This window comes from Haemaphysalis longicornis, unplaced genomic scaffold, assembly GCF_048455015.1.
Source record: "Haemaphysalis longicornis isolate Haplotype H1 unplaced genomic scaffold, Haemaphysalis longicornis Haplotype H1 scaffold_28, whole genome shotgun sequence".
Lineage (NCBI taxonomy): Eukaryota > Metazoa > Arthropoda > Arachnida > Ixodida > Ixodidae > Haemaphysalis > Haemaphysalis longicornis.
In genome coordinates, this window is record NW_027526329.1 from 377897 (window position 1) to 395661 (window position 17765).

The following is a 17765-nucleotide window of genomic DNA, read 5'->3' on the forward strand; positions in this document are numbered from 1 at the left end:
TGCAGCTGGACTGGAGTTGTTCTTTCGAAGGGAAACAAAAGAAAAAAAGACGTGTCAGAAGTGGTATTCGAACCCACGCCCGGAAGACCGGACTGCGACCTGAACGCAGCGCCTTGGACCGCTCGGCCATCCTGACGGTACGAAGGTATGAATGTAGTTGTGCCGTGCCAGCCACGCCGCAGCCAGTCATTCCAAAAGAAGGATTCGCCCAAAGGGGCAGAGAGAACGGCAAAGGTGTGCATTGCAGCTGGACTGCAGTTGTTCTTTCGAAGGGAAACAAAAGAAAAAAAGACGTGTCAGAAGTGGGATTCGAACCCACGCCCGGAAGACCGGACTGCGACCTGAACGCAGCGCCTTGGACCGCTCGGCCATCCTGACGGACGAAGATATGAATGTAGTTGTGCCGTGCCAGCCACGCCGCATCCAGTCATTCCAAAAGAAGGATTCGCCCAAGCGGGCAGAGAGGACAGCAAAGGTGTGCATTGCAGCTGGACTGCAGTTGTTCTTTCGAAGGGAAACAAAAGAAAAAAAGACGTGTCAGAAGTGGGATTCGAACCCACGCCCGGAAGACCGGACTGCGACCTGAACGCAGCGCCTTGGACCGCTCGGCCATCCTGACGGACGAAGATATGAATGTAGTTGTGCCGTGCCAGCCACGCCGCAGCCAGTCATTCCAAAAGAAGGATTCGCCCAAAGGGGCAGAGAGGACGGCAAAGGTGTGCATTGCAGCTGGACTGCAGTTGTTCTTTTGAAGGGAAACAAAAGAAAAAAAGACGTGTCAGAAGTGGGATTCGAACCCACGCCCGGAAGACCGGACTGCGACCTGAACGCAGCGCCTTGGACCGCTCGGCCATCCTGACGGACGAAGATATGAATGTAGTTGTGCCGTGCCAGCCACGCCGCAGCCAGTCATTCCAAAAGAAGGATTCGCCCAAAGGGGCAGAGAGGACGGCAAAGGTGTGCATTGCAGCTGGACTGCAGTTGTTCTTTCGAAGGGAAACAAAAGAAAAAAAGACGTGTCAGAAGTGGGATTCGAACCCACGCCCGGAAGACCGGACTGCGACCTGAACGCAGCGCCTTGGACCGCTCGGCCATCCTGACGGTACGAAGGTATGAATGTAGTTGTGCCGTGCCAGCCACGCCGCAGCCAGTCATTCCAAAAGAAGGATTCGCCCAAAGGGGCAGAGAGGACGGCAAAGGTGTGCATTGCAGCCGGACTGCAGTTGTTCTTTCGAAGGGAAACAAAAGAAAAAAAGACGTGTCAGAAGTGGGATTCGAACCCACGCCCGGAAGACCGGACTGCGACCTGAACGCAGCGCCTTGGACCGCTCCGCCATCCTGACGGTACGAAGGTATGAATGTAGTTGTGCCGTGCCAGCCACGCCGCAGCCAGTCATTCCAAAAGAAGGATTCGCCCAAAGGGGCAGAGAGGACGGCAAAGGTGTGCATTGCAGCTGGACTGCAGTTGTTCTTTCGAAGGGAAACAAAAGAAAAAAAGACGTGTCAGAAGTGGGATTCGAACCCACGCCCGGAAGACCGGACTGCGACCTGAACGCAGCGCCTTGGACCGCTCGGCCATCCTGACGGACGAAGGTATGAATGTAGTTGTGCCGTGCCAGCCACGCCGCAGCCAGTCATTCCAAAAGAAGGATTCGCCCAAAGGGGGAGAGAGGACGGCAAAGGTGTGCATTGCAGCCGGACTGCAGTTGTTCTTTCGAAGGGAAACAAAAGAAAAAAAGACGTGTCAGAAGTGGGATTCGAACCCACGCCCGGAAGACCGGACTGCGACCTGAACGCAGCGCCTTGGACCGCTCGGCCATCCTGACGGTACGAAGGTATGAATGTAGTTGTGCCGTGCCAGCCACGCCGCAGCCAGTCATTCCAAAAGAAGGATTCGCCCAAAGGGGCAGAGAGGACGGCAAAGGTGTGCATTGCAGCCGGACTGCAGTTGTTCTTTCGAAGGGAAACAAAAGAAAAAAAGACGTGTCAGAAGTGGGATTCGAACCCACGCCCGGAAGACTGGACTTCGACCTGAACGCAGCGCCTTGGACCGCTCCGCCATCCTGACGGTACGAAGGTATGAATGTAGTTGTGCCGTGCCAGCCACGCCGCAGCCAGTCATTCCAAAAGAAGGATTCGCCCAAAGGGGCAGAGAGGACGGCAAAGGTGTGCATTGCAGCTGGACTGCAGTTGTTCTTTCGAAGGGAAACAAAAGAAAAAAAGACGTGTCAGAAGTGGGATTCGAACCCACGCCCGGAAGACCGGACTGCGATCTGAACGCAGCGCCTTGGACCGCTCGGCCATCCTGACGGACGAAGGTATGAATGTAGTTGTGCCGTGCCAGCCACGCCGCAGCCAGTCATTCCAAAAGAAGGATTCGCCCAAAGGGGGAGAGAGGACGGCAAAGGTGTGCATTGCAGCCGGACTGCAGTTGTTCTTTCGAAGGGAAACAAAAGAAAAAAAGACGTGTCAGAAGTGGGATTCGAACCCACGCCCGGAAGACCGGACTGCGACCTGAACGCAGCGCCTTAGACCGCTCGGCCATCCTGACTTTTTTTTTTCTTTATTGCCTGGTTTTGACAACACACAAAACAACATTACAGATGATCACAATAAAACACTGAACTCAGGAAAAGTGAGGCTGCCGGCCAATAAAGGGCTGGGATTGTCAATTAAAATAGCCTCAGCTTTGTCAGCTGCTCTATTTCTGGCAGCCAAACCGGCAATACTTCCTCAGACTTAATAATTTCGACAAAGCGACCAATACTCTCTTTAAAATACTGTCGGGCAAAACGTGCATCGACATCATTATACAGTTTTGCAGTGCGAGAGCGCCATATGCTATGGAGGCCCAGTACCATTACTAAATCATAAGGCACTCCAGCCTCATTGTCCACTGCAAGAAACCGTATACCGTGAGGGTTTAAGGGAAAGTCTTTTCTTGGTGTCCTTTGCAGCACATCCCATAAGTACACTCTCTCACAACAATGCAAAAACACGTGGTCTATAGTGTCTGGTAATTTACACCTAAAACAGTCTGTCCCCCATGGTACAAATAGCCCCCTCTGTTCCATATATGTTCGTACTAATAATGTACCTGTATGCAGCCTAAAGAAAAAGGACTTGACCCCTGGCTGAATTTGCATCCTTTTCACCCTCTTAAGAACGTCCTGGCCTGGGCCTCCAGAGTACATAGCTCTGTACATTGGCACAGGAAACACGGTATCCACAATATCATGATACAGATTTTTTTCTTTTTACAGCACTCAAGTATTCTTTTGAAAAACGTGCATTCAAAAAATTTACACTTCCAACAACTTCTTTGAAAAAACCAAAAATGCCTCCATGCATATGCCCAGTGGTTACAACAAAGTCAGGCAGAAGCCTGCCCAACCTTACCTGACATACTGTCCTCAGAAAGGGGTCCCTTACATCCCTTACAAACAGAAATCTATTTACAAGCTGTCGCACAAATAGGTGCGCCAGTCCCAGTCCCCCATCTTTGATTCGCCTGAACAGGTTGGTGCGGCTGCACCTCTCCCAATTCGAGGCCCACACGAAAACAGCAAGGACCCGATGCAGCTTTTGCACATTTGTACGCGAACAGTGCAGCACTTGCATCACGTACCACAGTTTACTAACGAAAAACAGGTTGCACACTGTTGCCCTAGCAAAGGTTGACAAACACGCCCCCCTCCACTTGTCTGCCTTTGCTCGAGTCTCCTGTGTTTGTTCGTGCCAATACGGCTCACTGTCTTTATAACACTGTAGTGGGGCTCCAAGGTACTTTACGGGGGTTGTTAACCAGCTTACGTTGGCAAAAGTGTCAGGGGTTGATTGCCATTCTCCATGCCAGAACCCCAGGCACTTACCCCAATTTACAAGGCTTCCGGTGATTGTACTAAACTGTTTTGTTATCTCAACTACTTTAATAATACTTTCCTTGTTTTCACAGAATACCGCAATGTCGTCTGCATAAGCCAATACTTTTACTTCGGCCTCATGCAATCGGAACCCTCGAATTTCTACATCTTTGAGTATGCACAAACACAATGTTTCAATATAAATGCAAAACAAAAGTGGGCTGAGGGGGCAGCCGTGGCGCACAGAGCGTTGCACGTTAATGGGCGCTCCCAATGCCTTGTTCACAACTAACCGCGTGGTGCAATTCCGGTACGCCAATGCTACCCCCTCTTTGATAACAGAACCGACGTTTATATAGTCTAAAATAGTAAACAATACTTCGTGCGATACACAGTCAAAGGCCTTTTCAAGGTCTAGCTGAAGCACAGCGACTCCTAGATGCATGGCATCGGAACACTCAAGCACACACCTTGCCTTGTGTATATTGGTGCAAATGGACCTTCCAAGTATGCCGCAAGTCTGTTGAGGGCCAACAATTTTATGAATCACTCCCTGGAGCCTACTTGCTAGTATCTTCATAAATATTTTGTAGTCCACATTCGTAAGTGAAATGGGCCTACATGACGTAACCTGCTTAAGTTTTCCGACATCATCTGTTTTGGGGATTAACACCGTGTGAGCAGTTCCGTAAGAACGTGGCAGTGTTTTCAAATTAAATGATTCATTGAAAACAGCCGCTAATACCGGCGATATTTCACTCTTAAATTCCTTGTAGAACGCCGCACTCAAACCATCCGGGCCTGGCGATTTCCCCGGGTTTAAATTATCAATGGCGTCTTCAACTTCTTTCGATGTTATTGGTTGTTGTAGCCACTCCTTCGTTTCATCGTCAAGCTTCGGCATGTTGCTGAGGAATTCTCTCCTGAAGCTTTCGATATCGGCAGAGCGGAAAGCAAAAAGCGACTGGTAGTGCTCAAAAAAGGCACGCTCGATGTGCTTGTTATCCCCGGAAGTTTCGCCGTTCCAGTCAATCTCGGTTATGTGATTCCGTCGAGCATGCGCTTTCTCGAGCCCCAAGGCTCTCTTTGTAGGTCTTTCACCCGCTATCGCCTGGAGCGCTCTTGCTCCTACAAGCGCTCCGTGATAGCGCTCTTCGTCGATTATTTCTAGCTTTTGTTTTGTTTACCTGATGTCTTTGTACACGCCCGGCTGTTTGCCCTCCTGCTCTGTCAGTGTTTTTAGCAATTCTCGGAGCGACGTTTCCTTTTCTTTTTGTTCGAACCTTATGCAGCTTGCCTGTTCAATTGCTTTAATTTTAGACGCTTCTTTTGCTAGTTCCCACATTTCCAAGATGATATTTTGGCTGCCCTGTTCAAATTTGCTGATTTGATCCTTTATTGTGTTGCTGAAATTTTCGTCTTTTAAAACAGTTTCATTTAACTTCCACAATTCCCATGTAAAATTGTTCCGCCGTTTTTTGTGCCCTATTCTGCACGCGACAAGACAATGATCGGAGAAAGACAATGGCAAAACACTATAGTTGCTGCACATTGGAACCATTTCCACCGATATGTAAATCCGGTCCAGTCGGGCGAGGCTAGCGCCTTGAAAGTGCGTGTATTGCACGCTTCTTGCGCCCTCCAAACATACGGCAACATCCTCAAGGCCGAATTCCACAATGTGCTCAGACAACAAATCAGTGCTGACGTCCTTGAACAGCCTTTTGCTTGTCTTGTCACGTGCGGTTAACACGCAACTAAAATCCCCTAATAGTATTATTTGCCTATCAGTGGTGAGGTGCTGCCTGGTACTATTGAAAAAGTCAGCACGCTCATCCCCAGAATTGGGGGCATAAATGCACAAAACGCGCCATTCGACACTGCGTAAAGAGTAATCACACACCACTAATCGCCCCGACAAACACGACGAAACAGTTTGGACAGCTAAGCTAGGTAGCTTTCGCACAAAAAGCACGCAACCCGCTGAAGTGCCGACTGCGTGACTAACACTTGCGAAGTACCTCGACGTGAAACGCCGCACCATGCTCTCAGTCTCTGCCTCCCCCTGCACCTTGGTTTCCTGAACCGCTAACACGTCAACGTCATGTTCGGTTAACAGTCGGTACACTTGGCTCTGTTTTCTTTTCCCAGCCAATCCCCTGACGTTGAGAGTAGCTACGGTCAGTGCGAGATCGTCAGACAGTTTCTTTCAATTAGAGGCTGAGAGCATGGCGCTTACCTTTCACGTCTCGAGCTGGCTAGGCGCTCCCGCCTGCCGCTGCGCTGTCCCCTGCGTTGCGCTGTTGGGGGGGCGTATCCGGGGGTTTCCTGTCGGGCGGGATGGTAGGCTTGGGTCTGAACGACGGCCGCCGTATCTGCGTTGTTTTCGCCGGCGGCTCCTCGCTGTTCTTGTTACCCACGTTGTCGTTCCCGTCTGCTGCGTCGACGCGGGAACGCTTGACCGTCCCCGCCGAAGTCGCTGCTCCGTCGGTGTCCATCTTCTCCGGGTGTTGCCCCACCAGTGCACCGGGGGGCTCGGGTGCCAATCACTTTTCGTCGCTTTTACCCAAGTCCTCCTGTGGTGCTGCCGTCGTTGCTGGGGTGGCCTCGGGGGTTTTAACTTCATGGGTGAGGCAGTCTTCCCTTGGGGTCACGGTGGTAGTTTCGGAGGGCTCGCCCCCACCTGCGCCTTCAGCTGCTTCCTCGGCCTCGACGACATCCATAAGGTGCTCGGAAGTAGCCTCGTTGTCAACGGGTCCCGTTACTGACGCATACGAGGGCACACACTGCGTATCGACGTGACCAAAACGCCGGCACTTGGAACAACGGGGCAACCTGCACTCCCGCCGCACATGGCCCTGGCCTTTGCAGCGAAGGCACTGCATGGGACGTCCCGGCGCCACAACGAGGGCGAGCTCGCCCGCAACCTTTATTTGGTGCGGCAGGTCGTCAATCTTGAGGCCTCTTTTTAACTTCAGCAGCACCGTCCTTGTTGTGGAACCCTTGTCGGTGACGCCCTGGACGCGCCACCGCTCCCGGTTCACCTCGGTCACTTTCCCGTACGACGCAAGGGCAGCCCGGATGTCGTCGTCGGCGACGCCGTGAAGCAGCCAGTGCAGCTTCAGTCTGACCTGTTGATCTTGCGGGTCGATGACGACGCACCGCCGGCCCTTTACTTGAAGCTCCGTGACCGCAACCATCTTCTTCGTTGCTTCAGGGCTGTTGAACGTTACTGCCCACACGTGGTTTATCTGGTACGCCCCCAAGGCGACAACCTCGGGGAGCAGACCAGTCCGTGCGAGCGCATCCCGAAAATCTTCGACCTTAAACGGTCTGGCCTTCACGTCGCCGTGCAAAAACAACGTGTTTAAAACAATGCGTCCAGTAGGCAGTTGGGGCAGTATAATCTGGTACTCCTCGTTATCGCTTCCCGTTGGCCTGTTTCCGCGGCTCGGCTGAGCCGCTATCGCCGCTCCGCTGGAGCTCATGATTCGCACGTCCGTCCGCGAGCGTGGCCGGAAGCAGAATGGCCATCCTGACGGTACCACTGGTCGGCGACTTTGGCTAGTTTCGGTTTCCGAAATTGTGGCGATCCTAGCGGCACGGTGCTGCGGCGTGGCCCTTCCCTTTCCCTCAGTGTTTCTTTCTTTACACACCGTCAACGCTTCCGCGCCTCCTCACGCATGCGCAACAGCTCACCGGCGCCAATATTTTTTTTTTCTTTCTCTCGGCGCGCACGGCGAGCCAGTTCGGTACGTGCGTGAGCGAGCCGGCGTGCGAAGGGTTGCGCGGGTTGCCTAAACGCTTCCACGGGCGGGAAGTTTCGCTGCATTATAAAATACATTCGAATGTATTCTAAATACGGGACAGCGGAGGAAGGAGTGTTACCACTCCTGCGCAGCTCTGTGGTGCAGCAACACAGGCGGTACAGTTCGACCAAGTTTCTCGCCTTCTCCAAAGACGACAGGTAAGCAAATTAGCTTTGTACAAGTTATAGTGAATTCCTTAAAAGCCGACTGATTGCACTCTTCTGTTTTCAAAATAATTCGCGCATGTAACGTGAAGTTAATGAGACATGTCACTCGTCTTGGAGTGGAAACTAATGTGCAAATATATCCCAGCTGTGCAGGTACGCAAAGTTTTAGTAGAAGTAAACGCGTCTTTGGCACGCACACACTTGCTCGCAAGATCAATTTGTGGTGGCATTGCCGTTTTTTGATGATTGCCTTAGTAACTGCTGGAACGTCGATTCAGTATACTTATCAAGGTATTTTTGTTGTTTCGTGCAGCAGGTATGAGTCTAGGTTTGGGCCCCAAGTCCAGGACGGTTTGCGACGTCATTGGACGTTTCCTCCGGTGACTCTCCTCAATCCATCCAATGTCATCACGACGCACCTGCTCACAAAGAAGGCAAGCTCAACTGTACGCGCTTCTTGCCTTTCATGGCGTACCTACTACCACATCGATTGATGGCGTGGAGGTGCTGCGCCGTAAGCATTTTTTCCTCCCCCGTCTTGCTCCAAAACGTATATTTGCGGCGAAACTACTGCCAAGCGTTGCTTCAGAGCTCCGAAAAATCTGACGTAACTCCTCGGTGTTCAATGCAAGTTGATTTTCACATGAAGCAGTGTAAGGCCAAACCGAAATACATGCGTTGTCTGCAGCCGCCATTGCAAGCGTTTCGCTCATTAAAAAAATAAATAAAACCAAGTAGCATTGCCGGCTTAATTTGCTGTTCAGTCTAAACTGCGCGCCCGCGCCTTGTCATCTTATCGCGAATGGGTTTGGTGTTCCATAGTTCTGAAGTTAGAATGGTCATGCCGTATCGGACAGGATGAGATAAGAGGCGCTGCCCAGACACGAGTTAGAGGGTAGCAACCTGTAACAACCTGGCCGATATCTGTGGCTTAATATACAGGAAAGCTTCTTTTTTTTCTGGGTGTCTTCTCCCCCCCCCCCCCGCCTTCCCTCCCACCCCCGGTAAGCAGACCGTTAATTCACGCGCCATTAAAAGAAAAGACGGGTGCGTTCGATTTGTGTTCTGTGTTCTACGACGTGCACATGGTTGGGCATTGTTTTTGTACGTGGATATAATTCAGCAAAGAGTGTCTACAGTGCGGTCATTGTGTTGCAACAGTTTTTTATGGCTGCATTTTGTTGGTGTGAACATGATTTCTCGGAAGTGTATGCAGGTTAATGGGCGGGTCAACGCTTTCTTTCAGAGTTTGCGTTAATTCGCCCGAAAGGCAGGGCTTGAAGCATACGTGTGCGTGCTTTCTTTTAACATATAGATTCCCAATTATTGTGTCTCTGAACTGAAACAAATTTTTTTAATGTCTAAAGAACATTTCTGTCTCGAGGTGAGCCCAAGAAATAAGTACACATTGAGTGGAACTTTCAAGTTCTTTTCTTCTCCCGCCGAGGTGTGCGCGAAAAAAAAAATCTGTGTAGGGACTAGAACTTTCGAAGTTCTTCTTTCGTAATCAAGTATTGTGTACCTAAATGTGTATTCATGGCTGTAACTTTTGCGCAACTTTAGACGGAGACCGATACAAAAAAGGGACTCGAAGACCTGTACCTGTCACCGTGTAAAGTTGCGCAAAAGTTACAGGCATGAATTCAGAATACCAACTAGCCCGCCTAACCGTATTATTGTAAATGTGTAGGTAGCACGTTTTTTCCCTATTGTACAATATTGTATGCCTAAACTTGCATATGTCATATTTTTGCTTAGTCCAATACTGTGTACATAAAATGTATGTGCAATATATGGGTGTAGTACATGTGTTTTCATGACTTCGACTCAAAGACGTCCTCATACGAATTTTGAATAAATGCATAGCAAAAATAATGTTTGTGTAACACTCCAATTATTATCTCCACAAAGACAACAATTCGACACCAGAAAACGTACTATTACCTACATGTTTTCGTCGTTCAATTATTAAACACGTTATTGCACACATAACAAACGACGGGCGGCGGCCATTTCGAGTCATCGCGTCTGCCGCGCGCCTGGTGCCATTGCCGAGCGGCCCATGAGGCAGCGACCGGCGGCAGACGCGAAAGTTGGACGAGCGTCGGTTTCAGGGGCCGGCGCGCGGCGGCACGGCCTGGCTGCCGCGGGATAAATGACGTCAGCAGCGTCCGCGACGTCAGCAAACGCCCTTTCCCCCCTCGCCACTCGTTGCCATGGCGATTAATGCAACGTTTCTCAGAGGCCACGTACTACTAGGGGAGGATTTGGCGCTGCTGGCGCGAATTACGTGGGACCACGGTGGATGCGAGAGAGGCCGCCCCGTGACGGTACGAAGGTATGATTGTAGTTGTGCCGTGCCAGCCACGCCGCAGCCAGTCATTCCAAAAGGAGGATTCGCCCAAAGGGGGAGAGAGGACGGCAAAGGTGTGCATTGCAGCCGGACTGCAATTGTTCTTTCGAAGGGAAACAAAAGAAAAAAAGACGTGTCAGAAGTGGGATTCGAACCCACGCCCGGAAGACCGGACTGCGACCTGAACGCAGCGCCTTGGACCGCTCGGCCATCCTGACGGTACGAAGGTATGAATGTAGTTGTGCCGTGCCAGCCACGCCGCAGCCAGTCATTCCAAAAGGAGGATTCGCCCAAAGGGGGAGAGAGGACGGCAAAGGTGTGCATTGCAGCCGGACTGCAGTTGTTCTTTCGAAGGGAAACAAAAGAAAAAAAGACGTGTCAGAAGTGGGATTCGAACCCACGCCCGGAAGACCGCACTGCGACCTGAACGCAGCGCCTTGGACCGCTCGGCCATCCTGACGTTTTTTTTTTTTATTATTGCCTGTTACAAAGTACACATATTCAATACAAACACTTCAGCCTATCTTTGGCTGATCATTGACATCAAAACTTTTTCAGACAAACAAGAGCATCAAGAATTTCCGTCCACTCAGGCGGCTCAGCCTGGGTCACAAAAATATCGCGAATATACGCAATGCTCTCAATGAAGTTTTCGCGCACAGGGCGAGCGTTCACATCTGCGTTGTTCACAGCTATCCTTGTCTTCCACAGGCTGTGCAGTCCCAGCAGCATAAACATGTCATAAGGTACGCCATTTTCATTTTCTATGGGAAGGTACCGTATACCATGTGGAGTTATAGGTAACTCCTTTTTAAGTGTCCTTTGTAAGACATCCCAGTGAAATATTGGATCCCAACATTCAATAAATGCATGCTCTATGGTTTCCGGTTTCCGGCACAGTCTACAATTTGTGGTCCACGGAACGAAGAACCCTTTTTCCTCCATCCATGTGCTTACTGTCAAAGTATTTGTGTGCAGTTTAAAGAAAAAGGACTTTACACACGGCCTTACAGGCATCTTTTTAACTCTCTTAAGAACATCTTGGCCCGTATTGCCTTGGTATAACGACCTGTAAAGCGGCACAGGCATCAACGTATCTACAAGGTCTCTATACAACTTTTTCCGATTTACTGCACTCAGATACTCCATAGAAAAACGGACTGTTAGGAACCGGAAAGCCACGACAACCTCCCTGAGGTACCCTCTGACGGCCCGACCGCTCTCACCACCTGTCGATACTATAAATTCCGGGAGGTATCTTCGAAGACGCACCTGTACTATTGTGCGCAAAAAAAGGTCCGTCTGGTCTCGCAGAAACATAAAACGTGACACTAGTTGGCGAATGAACAAATGCGACAAGCCCAGGCCCCCACTCTTAACCGAACGAAACAAATTGGTTCGGCTGGTCCTCTCCCAGCTTGATGCCCATATAAACACTGCAAACGCCCTGTGCAGTTTTTGTAGATTCACTCGTGTCATACACAGCACTTGAAGCACGTACCAGACTTTAGCGGTCAGAAAAAGGTTACATACTGTAGCCCGCGTGAACACCGATAAGCCTCGACCTTGCCAACCTTCCGTTTTTTCCTTTATCTTCTCTATTTCTTCCCCCCAGTATTGCGCAGTGTCTACGTAGTGTTCTAGGGGCACCCCTAAATACCGCCCAGGCAAGGCTGTCCACTGTGTATTAGCGAAAAGTTGCGGTGTGTAATCCCAGTTGCCGTGCCAAAACCCAGTACATTTTTCCCAGTTTATTTCACTTCCAGTTTGACGGCAAAAGGATTCTGCAATACTGACCACTTCTACAACGCTCTCTTTGTCAGTGCAGAAAACTGCGATATCATCCGCGTAGGCCAGAACCTTAACTTGAGCCTGCTCTAGTCGAAACCCGCTTATATTCTCATCTCTTATCAGTCTCAACAGGAAAGGCTCTAAGTACAGGGCAAAAAGCAAGGGGCTCAACGGACACCCTTTCCTTACCGAGGAGCGGACGTTTATACCTTCGGTAAGGTTTTTATTGACTATAATCCGTGTAACACAATCGGAATAAGCCATCTTAACACCCTGTATTATTGTGGCGCCTAAATTTACAAATTCAAACACAGAAAACAAGATTTCGTGGGAAACAAGATCGAAAGCCTTTGCTAAGTCTATTTGGAGCATGGCTACCCGGCTTTCGAAAGCGTCAACACATTCAAGGACACTCCGCGCTACGTGTATATTTGTAGCAATGGTACGCCCCTTGATTCCGCATGTCTGGTGCGGCCCCACTAAGTCCTTGATAACTGTTTGAATTCTTTTCGCTAAGACTTTGGTAAATATTTTGTAATCCACGTTGGTAAGGCTTATCGGGCGATATGACCCCACCCACAACAGCTTATCTGGGTCGTCGGTTTTTGGTATCAAGACCATGTGTGCTACTTGAAAAGACTTCCGTAGTCGCTTCTTTTCGTATGCTTCCCGGATCACGGCGTACACCATAAGTGCCAATTCTTTCTTAAAGGCTCGATAAAACGCTGCTCCCAGGCCGTCAGGGCCTGGTGACTTTCCCGCCGCTAATTCGTCAATTGCCGCTTCGATTTCCTGCAACGTGATTGGCTCCTCTAATCGTGTTCGTACGTCGTCTTCTAATCGCGGCATGTGCGCCAGGAAACAGTTCGCAAAACCAGGCTGTATTAGTCTCTCTCTCCCAAACAATTTATTGTAGTGCTCGACGAATGCACTTTCTATGCTTTCTTTGTCACCTGTAGCTTCGTTTCGGAAGTTTATCTGTTTTATTTCGTTTTTTGTTGCGTATCTCTTTTCATCGCCTAAAGCACGCTTGCTAGGTTTCTCCCCAGCCCACAGTTTTTCCGCTCGTGCTCTTATCATTGCCGCCCGGTACTTAACGTCGTCCATTATTTCCAGTTTATTTTTCACACTCCTTATTTCGTCTAACCATTTTCCTGGCTGCTCGTTCTCCAGGCTGATTAGTTCGTCAAGCTGGTTACGTAGTTCATTTTCGGCTTTCCGTTCACTGCGCCGGATACTGCCTCCTCTTTCGATTGCAATAATTTTGACGCGACTTTTAAATTCTTCCCATACGACGCAGTAGCTTTCTGGTACCGCTGACAACGTTTTCGCTATTTCACTTTGTACGCTTTTCACGAACTCGCCATCCTCGAGCAACCGTTCATTAAATTTCCATAGCTCCCAATTGAACTTTGCACTTTCTTTTTTCCTGCCTAACGTAAACAACACAAGGCTGTGGTCCGTAAAAGATACGTGTTTTACGTCATAGCTATTGCATGACGGCACCAGTTCAATGGACACGTATGCTCTATCTAGTCTAGCATTGCTTTCGCGTTGGAAGTGAGTGAATTTACACACAGTTCCGGGTGTAAACACCGAACCCACGTCTTCGATTTGACACTCCTGGGTCAGGCGACTAAGCAGGTTGACACTCCTATCCCGTACAGGCACGTTTGTAGAGCGATCGTGTGCAGAGCGATCGTGTGCAGAACATACACAGTTGAAATCCCCCAGTATCACAATCAATCGATCACACTTGAGATAACCTTCATGCTGCTCAAAAAAGTTTGCACGCTCGTTCGAATTGTTTGGAGCATAGACACAGATGAACCTCCAACTTAAGCCACTGAACAAAACATCAGCAACAACCAAACGACCACTTTCGCATGCCAACACGGCTTCGATTTGCATATCCAAGCTGTTCTTAAACAAAAGGGCGCACCCCCCCGATGTACCAGCCGCGTGACACACACAAACATTGTAACGTCCTGTAAACGGCTGCACCATTCGATCGGCCTGCTCTTGTGTTGCTACTTTAGTCTCTTGTAAAGCCAATACGTCTAGCCCTTCCTCAAGAGACAGGCGGCTCAACTGGTACTGTCGGCGCCTCGCTGATAGACCGCGCACATTCAATGTCGCGACCCGTAGGGCTTCCGTAATCGTCACTGGCATTACGAGTTACGAGCGAGCCAATTCGAACTGCGCATACCTTGCAGTTGATAGCGGTGCGTACATCCGTGCTCTGGCTTGGCGACACAAGGATTCACTATCACTGTTGTGAAGGGGCTTGCTTTTTTTTTTCCACGTCGGTCCACCATACTCGTGGGGTAGTACACTGCTGCACGTCCACACAACCAGCGTCGGGAGCTGCCCACTGTCAGGAGTCTGAGTTCCACCTACTTTCCACGATTTTTGCACTGTGAATGCGGTGTTGCAGCGAGTTTCCTGTCGGCGTTGACGTTGGGCTTTACGTGAAGCGACGAACGCCTCACGTAAGGCTCCTTCGCAGTCGTCTGTTCGCTGACGTTGACGGCCCTTGTGCCCGCAGTGTCTTTTCTTTCTTTACGCGGCCGCTTTGAAGCTGCTTCGTCGTCGCCCTCCTCGTCACTCCTCTCGACCTTGACGTCACCTTTTCCCGGCTCTTCAGCCTGGATATGCATGCCGTCTTCATCTTCAGGGGCATGCGCTGCTTCAGTAGCTGCCGCTTTTGATTGCCCTGGTTCGTCTTGTCCTTGCATTGCCTCGACGTCGCGCTCGATGTTGTCCGCCTCAGTGGGCGTCTCATCCCTCTTCGCATTGTCGCCATCCACCGTGGCGACGTCTTCCGCCTCCGCCTCATCCATTACGAACTCGGACATATCCTCGCGCCCCCCGGGTCCAGCTACGTTGGCGTAAGTGCGTACGCAGTTGGACTCGTCGTGGCCGAAGCGACGACAAAGTCCACAACGCGGTACGCGACACTCGCGACGCACATGCCCGGTGGTGTGACAGCGAAGACACTTAGGCGCCCTTCCCGGCACCACGACGAGGGCCTGTTCTCCAGCTATTCGAAGCTGATGGGGAAGGTCCTCCACTGTATCACCAGCCTTCAGCTGCAACGTTACCAATCGAGTCGTCGATCCCTTGTCGACGACGCCGTGAACGCGCCAGCGCTCTCTTGTCACGTTAGTCACTTTGCCGTACGGGGCCAGGGCGACGCGCACTTCGTCGGTCACGCCGTACAACACCCAGTGAATTTTGATCCTTACGTCCTGGTTCGTCGGGTCGATAATCAAGCAGCGCCGGCCTTTCACTTTCATTTCCGTGATAGCGAGGATTTTCTTCACCGCTTCAGCGCTCTTGAATGTGACAGCCCACACGTGATTCATTTGATACGCCCCCAGAGCGATAACGTCCGGGAGCAGTGCCAAATGACCGAGCGCGTCACGAAAATCCTCAACTCTGTAAGGCCTGGCATCAACGTCACCGTGCAAAAAAACTGTATTAACTACTGTACGACCTGTAGGAAGACTTGGCAGCATGACTCGATAACCTTCGTTGTCCGAAGCAGAAACCCTGGAACCGCGGCCCTCAAGGGCCGCAAAACTTGCTCCAGCGGAGCTTTCCATCGTGCGTCCGCTCTCGGCGGTGGCCGGAAGTGGAATCCTCGGCCATCCTGACGGTACGAAGGTATGAATGTAGTTGTGCCGTGCCAGCCACGCCGCAGCCAGTCATTCCAAATGAAGGATTCGCCCAAAGGGGGAGAGAGGACGGCAAAGGTGTGCATTGCAGCCGGACTGCAGTTGTTCTTTCGAAGGGAAAGAAAAAAAAAAAGACGTGTCAGAAGTGGGATTCGAACCCACGCCCGGAAGACCGGACTGCGACCTGAACGCAGCGCCTTGGACCGCTCGGCCATCCTGACGGTACGAAGGTATGAATGTAGTTGTGCCGTGCCACCCACGCCGCAGCCAGTCATTCCAAAAGAAGGATTCGCCCAAAGAGGAAGAGAGGACGGCAAAGGTGTGCATTGCAGCCGGACTGCAGTTGTTCTTTCGAAGGGAAAGAAAAGAAAAAAAAGACGTATCAGAAGTGGGATTCGAACCCACGCCCGGAAGACCGGACTGCGACCTGAACGCAGCGCCTTGGACCGCTCGGCCATCCTAATTTTTTTTTCTTTATTACATGGGAAAATACGCTCAGACGTTGCAGTACGAGGAATACAAGCAAACAAAAGAATACCCTGAAGTTATGAGAAGCAAATATACATCAAAATTCAGGCAAACACACACAAGCGTTCAAAAGAGGGAACCAGTCAGGTGGTTGGTCAAGCGAACTATACACACTATGTACAAATGCCACAGTTTCTCGGAAATAAGACTTAGTTGATCTTGGTGGCTCAGCATGCCTATCACATAAGCGGCATCGCCACAGACTGTACAAACCAATCAACACGAACATGTCGTAAGGTGGCTCACCAGGATAGTCGAATGGCAAAAATCGAATAGAGAAAGGCGTAATCTCCATGTCTTTTTTGAGTGTTCGCTGTAGAATGTCCCAGAAAAAGACAGCATCTCTGCAGTCTACAAAGCAGTGATCAATTGTCTCTGGTCGAGTACAGAGCCGACAGTCTGTCGACCAAGCTATAAACATACCCCGATCTTTCATCCAAGTTTTAACAGGGAGCGTGCCAGTGTGTAATTTAAAGAAAAATGTTTTAACACCTGGCGGAACACACATTTAACACACTCTATTGAGGACATCCTGGTACGGACACTGTAGGTACAGAACACGATATAAAGGTGTGGGAAAAAGCCCAGAAACCAGGGCACCAGAAATAGACTCGCGCGTAGCAGTAAATATGTACTCAAGGCTAAACCGAGCCTGTAAGAAGCGAATTGTGTCAACCACTTCTTTGAGGAAACCTCGCGGGCTTCGGGCTGCGTCCACGGTCAGCGAAGACACCACAATATCAGGGAGAAAATGTGCAAGACGTATTTGCAGTACAGCTTTCAAAAAAGGATGTTGAACATCTCGAAAGTAGAATAAACGAGAAAGAAGCTGCCAAAGAAACAGATGAACAAGCCCAAGTCCCCCTCGCACAACCGGAAGAAAAAGGTTATCTCGACGCATTGGCTCACTACGCGAACACCAAATGAAGGTTGCAAAAATCCGGTGTAAAGCCTGTATCAAGAGTCGTGAGCAATGTAACACCTGTAGGACATAAAGAAGTCGGGTCACAAGGAACGTGTTACACGCCCGAGCACGAGAAAAGATGGACAGCTGCCGTCCCCGCCAGTCATTCACTTGGCGCTGTAGCTTCACCGCCTGCTCCGACCAATGCGAGTCAGTCTTGCGAAACTGCGAGAGGGGTACTCCTAAATAAGTTAGGTCTCTATTCCAATTGATTCCGGCGAAACAATCGGGTGTGGTTCCCCATTCTCCTAACCGAAATCCGCAGCTTTTCTCGAAATTCAGGGCCGCACCTGAAACCTCGCAAAATTCTTGTGTAATGGCAAGAGCATTCTCCACGCTGGCCTTGTCAGTACAAAATAAAGCGACATCATCGGCATATGCTAACATTTTCACTTCGAAGGACGATAGCGTGAACCCTCTAACATTAATGTCTTTTATTATGCGCATGCATAATGGTTCCAGATATAAGCAAAACAGGAGTGGTGATAATGGGCACCCTTGACGAACCGACGAAAGAAGGTGGATTGGTTGGGTTAGTCGATTGTTGACTATCACTCTTGTCGAGCCATTAGCATAACATATTTGAATACCTTCGGTAAGCCAAGATCCT

At 50.2% G+C, this 17765-nt stretch overlaps 2 protein-coding genes and 14 non-coding genes across 16 annotated transcripts; all 16 read right to left on the minus strand.

Annotated features, from left to right (window-relative positions):
• Nucleotides 1-52: 52 nt before the first annotated feature.
• On the minus strand, nucleotides 53-136 carry Trnal-cag (transfer RNA leucine (anticodon CAG)). The gene has a single exon. It is a non-coding gene; the product is annotated as a tRNA-Leu (tRNA).
• Nucleotides 137-294: 158 nt separating this feature from the next.
• On the minus strand, nucleotides 295-378 carry Trnal-cag (transfer RNA leucine (anticodon CAG)). Its single transcript has one exon. It is a non-coding gene; the product is annotated as a tRNA-Leu (tRNA).
• Nucleotides 379-535: 157 nt separating this feature from the next.
• On the minus strand, nucleotides 536-619 carry Trnal-cag (transfer RNA leucine (anticodon CAG)). The gene has a single exon. It is a non-coding gene; the product is annotated as a tRNA-Leu (tRNA).
• A 157-nt stretch (nucleotides 620-776) lies between these two features.
• Nucleotides 777-860, minus strand: Trnal-cag (transfer RNA leucine (anticodon CAG)). Its single transcript has one exon. It is a non-coding gene; the product is annotated as a tRNA-Leu (tRNA).
• A 157-nt stretch (nucleotides 861-1017) lies between these two features.
• Nucleotides 1018-1101, minus strand: Trnal-cag (transfer RNA leucine (anticodon CAG)). Its single transcript has one exon. It is a non-coding gene; the product is annotated as a tRNA-Leu (tRNA).
• Nucleotides 1102-1259: 158 nt separating this feature from the next.
• On the minus strand, nucleotides 1260-1343 carry Trnal-cag (transfer RNA leucine (anticodon CAG)). Its single transcript has one exon. It is a non-coding gene; the product is annotated as a tRNA-Leu (tRNA).
• Nucleotides 1344-1501: 158 nt separating this feature from the next.
• Nucleotides 1502-1585, minus strand: Trnal-cag (transfer RNA leucine (anticodon CAG)). Its single transcript has one exon. It is a non-coding gene; the product is annotated as a tRNA-Leu (tRNA).
• A 157-nt stretch (nucleotides 1586-1742) lies between these two features.
• Trnal-cag (transfer RNA leucine (anticodon CAG)) lies at nucleotides 1743-1826 on the minus strand. Its single transcript has one exon. It is a non-coding gene; the product is annotated as a tRNA-Leu (tRNA).
• A 400-nt stretch (nucleotides 1827-2226) lies between these two features.
• Nucleotides 2227-2310, minus strand: Trnal-cag (transfer RNA leucine (anticodon CAG)). Its single transcript has one exon. It is a non-coding gene; the product is annotated as a tRNA-Leu (tRNA).
• Nucleotides 2311-2467: 157 nt separating this feature from the next.
• On the minus strand, nucleotides 2468-2551 carry Trnal-cag (transfer RNA leucine (anticodon CAG)). The gene has a single exon. It is a non-coding gene; the product is annotated as a tRNA-Leu (tRNA).
• Nucleotides 2552-6409: 3858 nt separating this feature from the next.
• On the minus strand, nucleotides 6410-7365 carry LOC144172953 (uncharacterized). Its single transcript, XM_077701548.1, has one exon. It carries the CDS (start codon nucleotides 7349-7351, stop codon nucleotides 6410-6412), a length of 942 nt encoding a protein of 313 aa, XP_077557674.1. The 5' UTR covers nucleotides 7352-7365.
• Nucleotides 7366-10326: 2961 nt separating this feature from the next.
• Trnal-cag (transfer RNA leucine (anticodon CAG)) lies at nucleotides 10327-10410 on the minus strand. The gene has a single exon. It is a non-coding gene; the product is annotated as a tRNA-Leu (tRNA).
• Nucleotides 10411-10568: 158 nt separating this feature from the next.
• Nucleotides 10569-10652, minus strand: Trnal-cag (transfer RNA leucine (anticodon CAG)). Its single transcript has one exon. It is a non-coding gene; the product is annotated as a tRNA-Leu (tRNA).
• Nucleotides 10653-14379: 3727 nt separating this feature from the next.
• Nucleotides 14380-15591, minus strand: LOC144172954 (uncharacterized). Its single transcript, XM_077701549.1, has one exon. The coding sequence runs from the start codon at nucleotides 15589-15591 to the stop codon at nucleotides 14380-14382; it is 1212 nt and encodes a 403-aa protein (XP_077557675.1).
• A 209-nt stretch (nucleotides 15592-15800) lies between these two features.
• On the minus strand, nucleotides 15801-15884 carry Trnal-cag (transfer RNA leucine (anticodon CAG)). The gene has a single exon. It is a non-coding gene; the product is annotated as a tRNA-Leu (tRNA).
• A 159-nt stretch (nucleotides 15885-16043) lies between these two features.
• Trnal-cag (transfer RNA leucine (anticodon CAG)) lies at nucleotides 16044-16127 on the minus strand. The gene has a single exon. It is a non-coding gene; the product is annotated as a tRNA-Leu (tRNA).
• Nucleotides 16128-17765: the final 1638 nt, after the last annotated feature.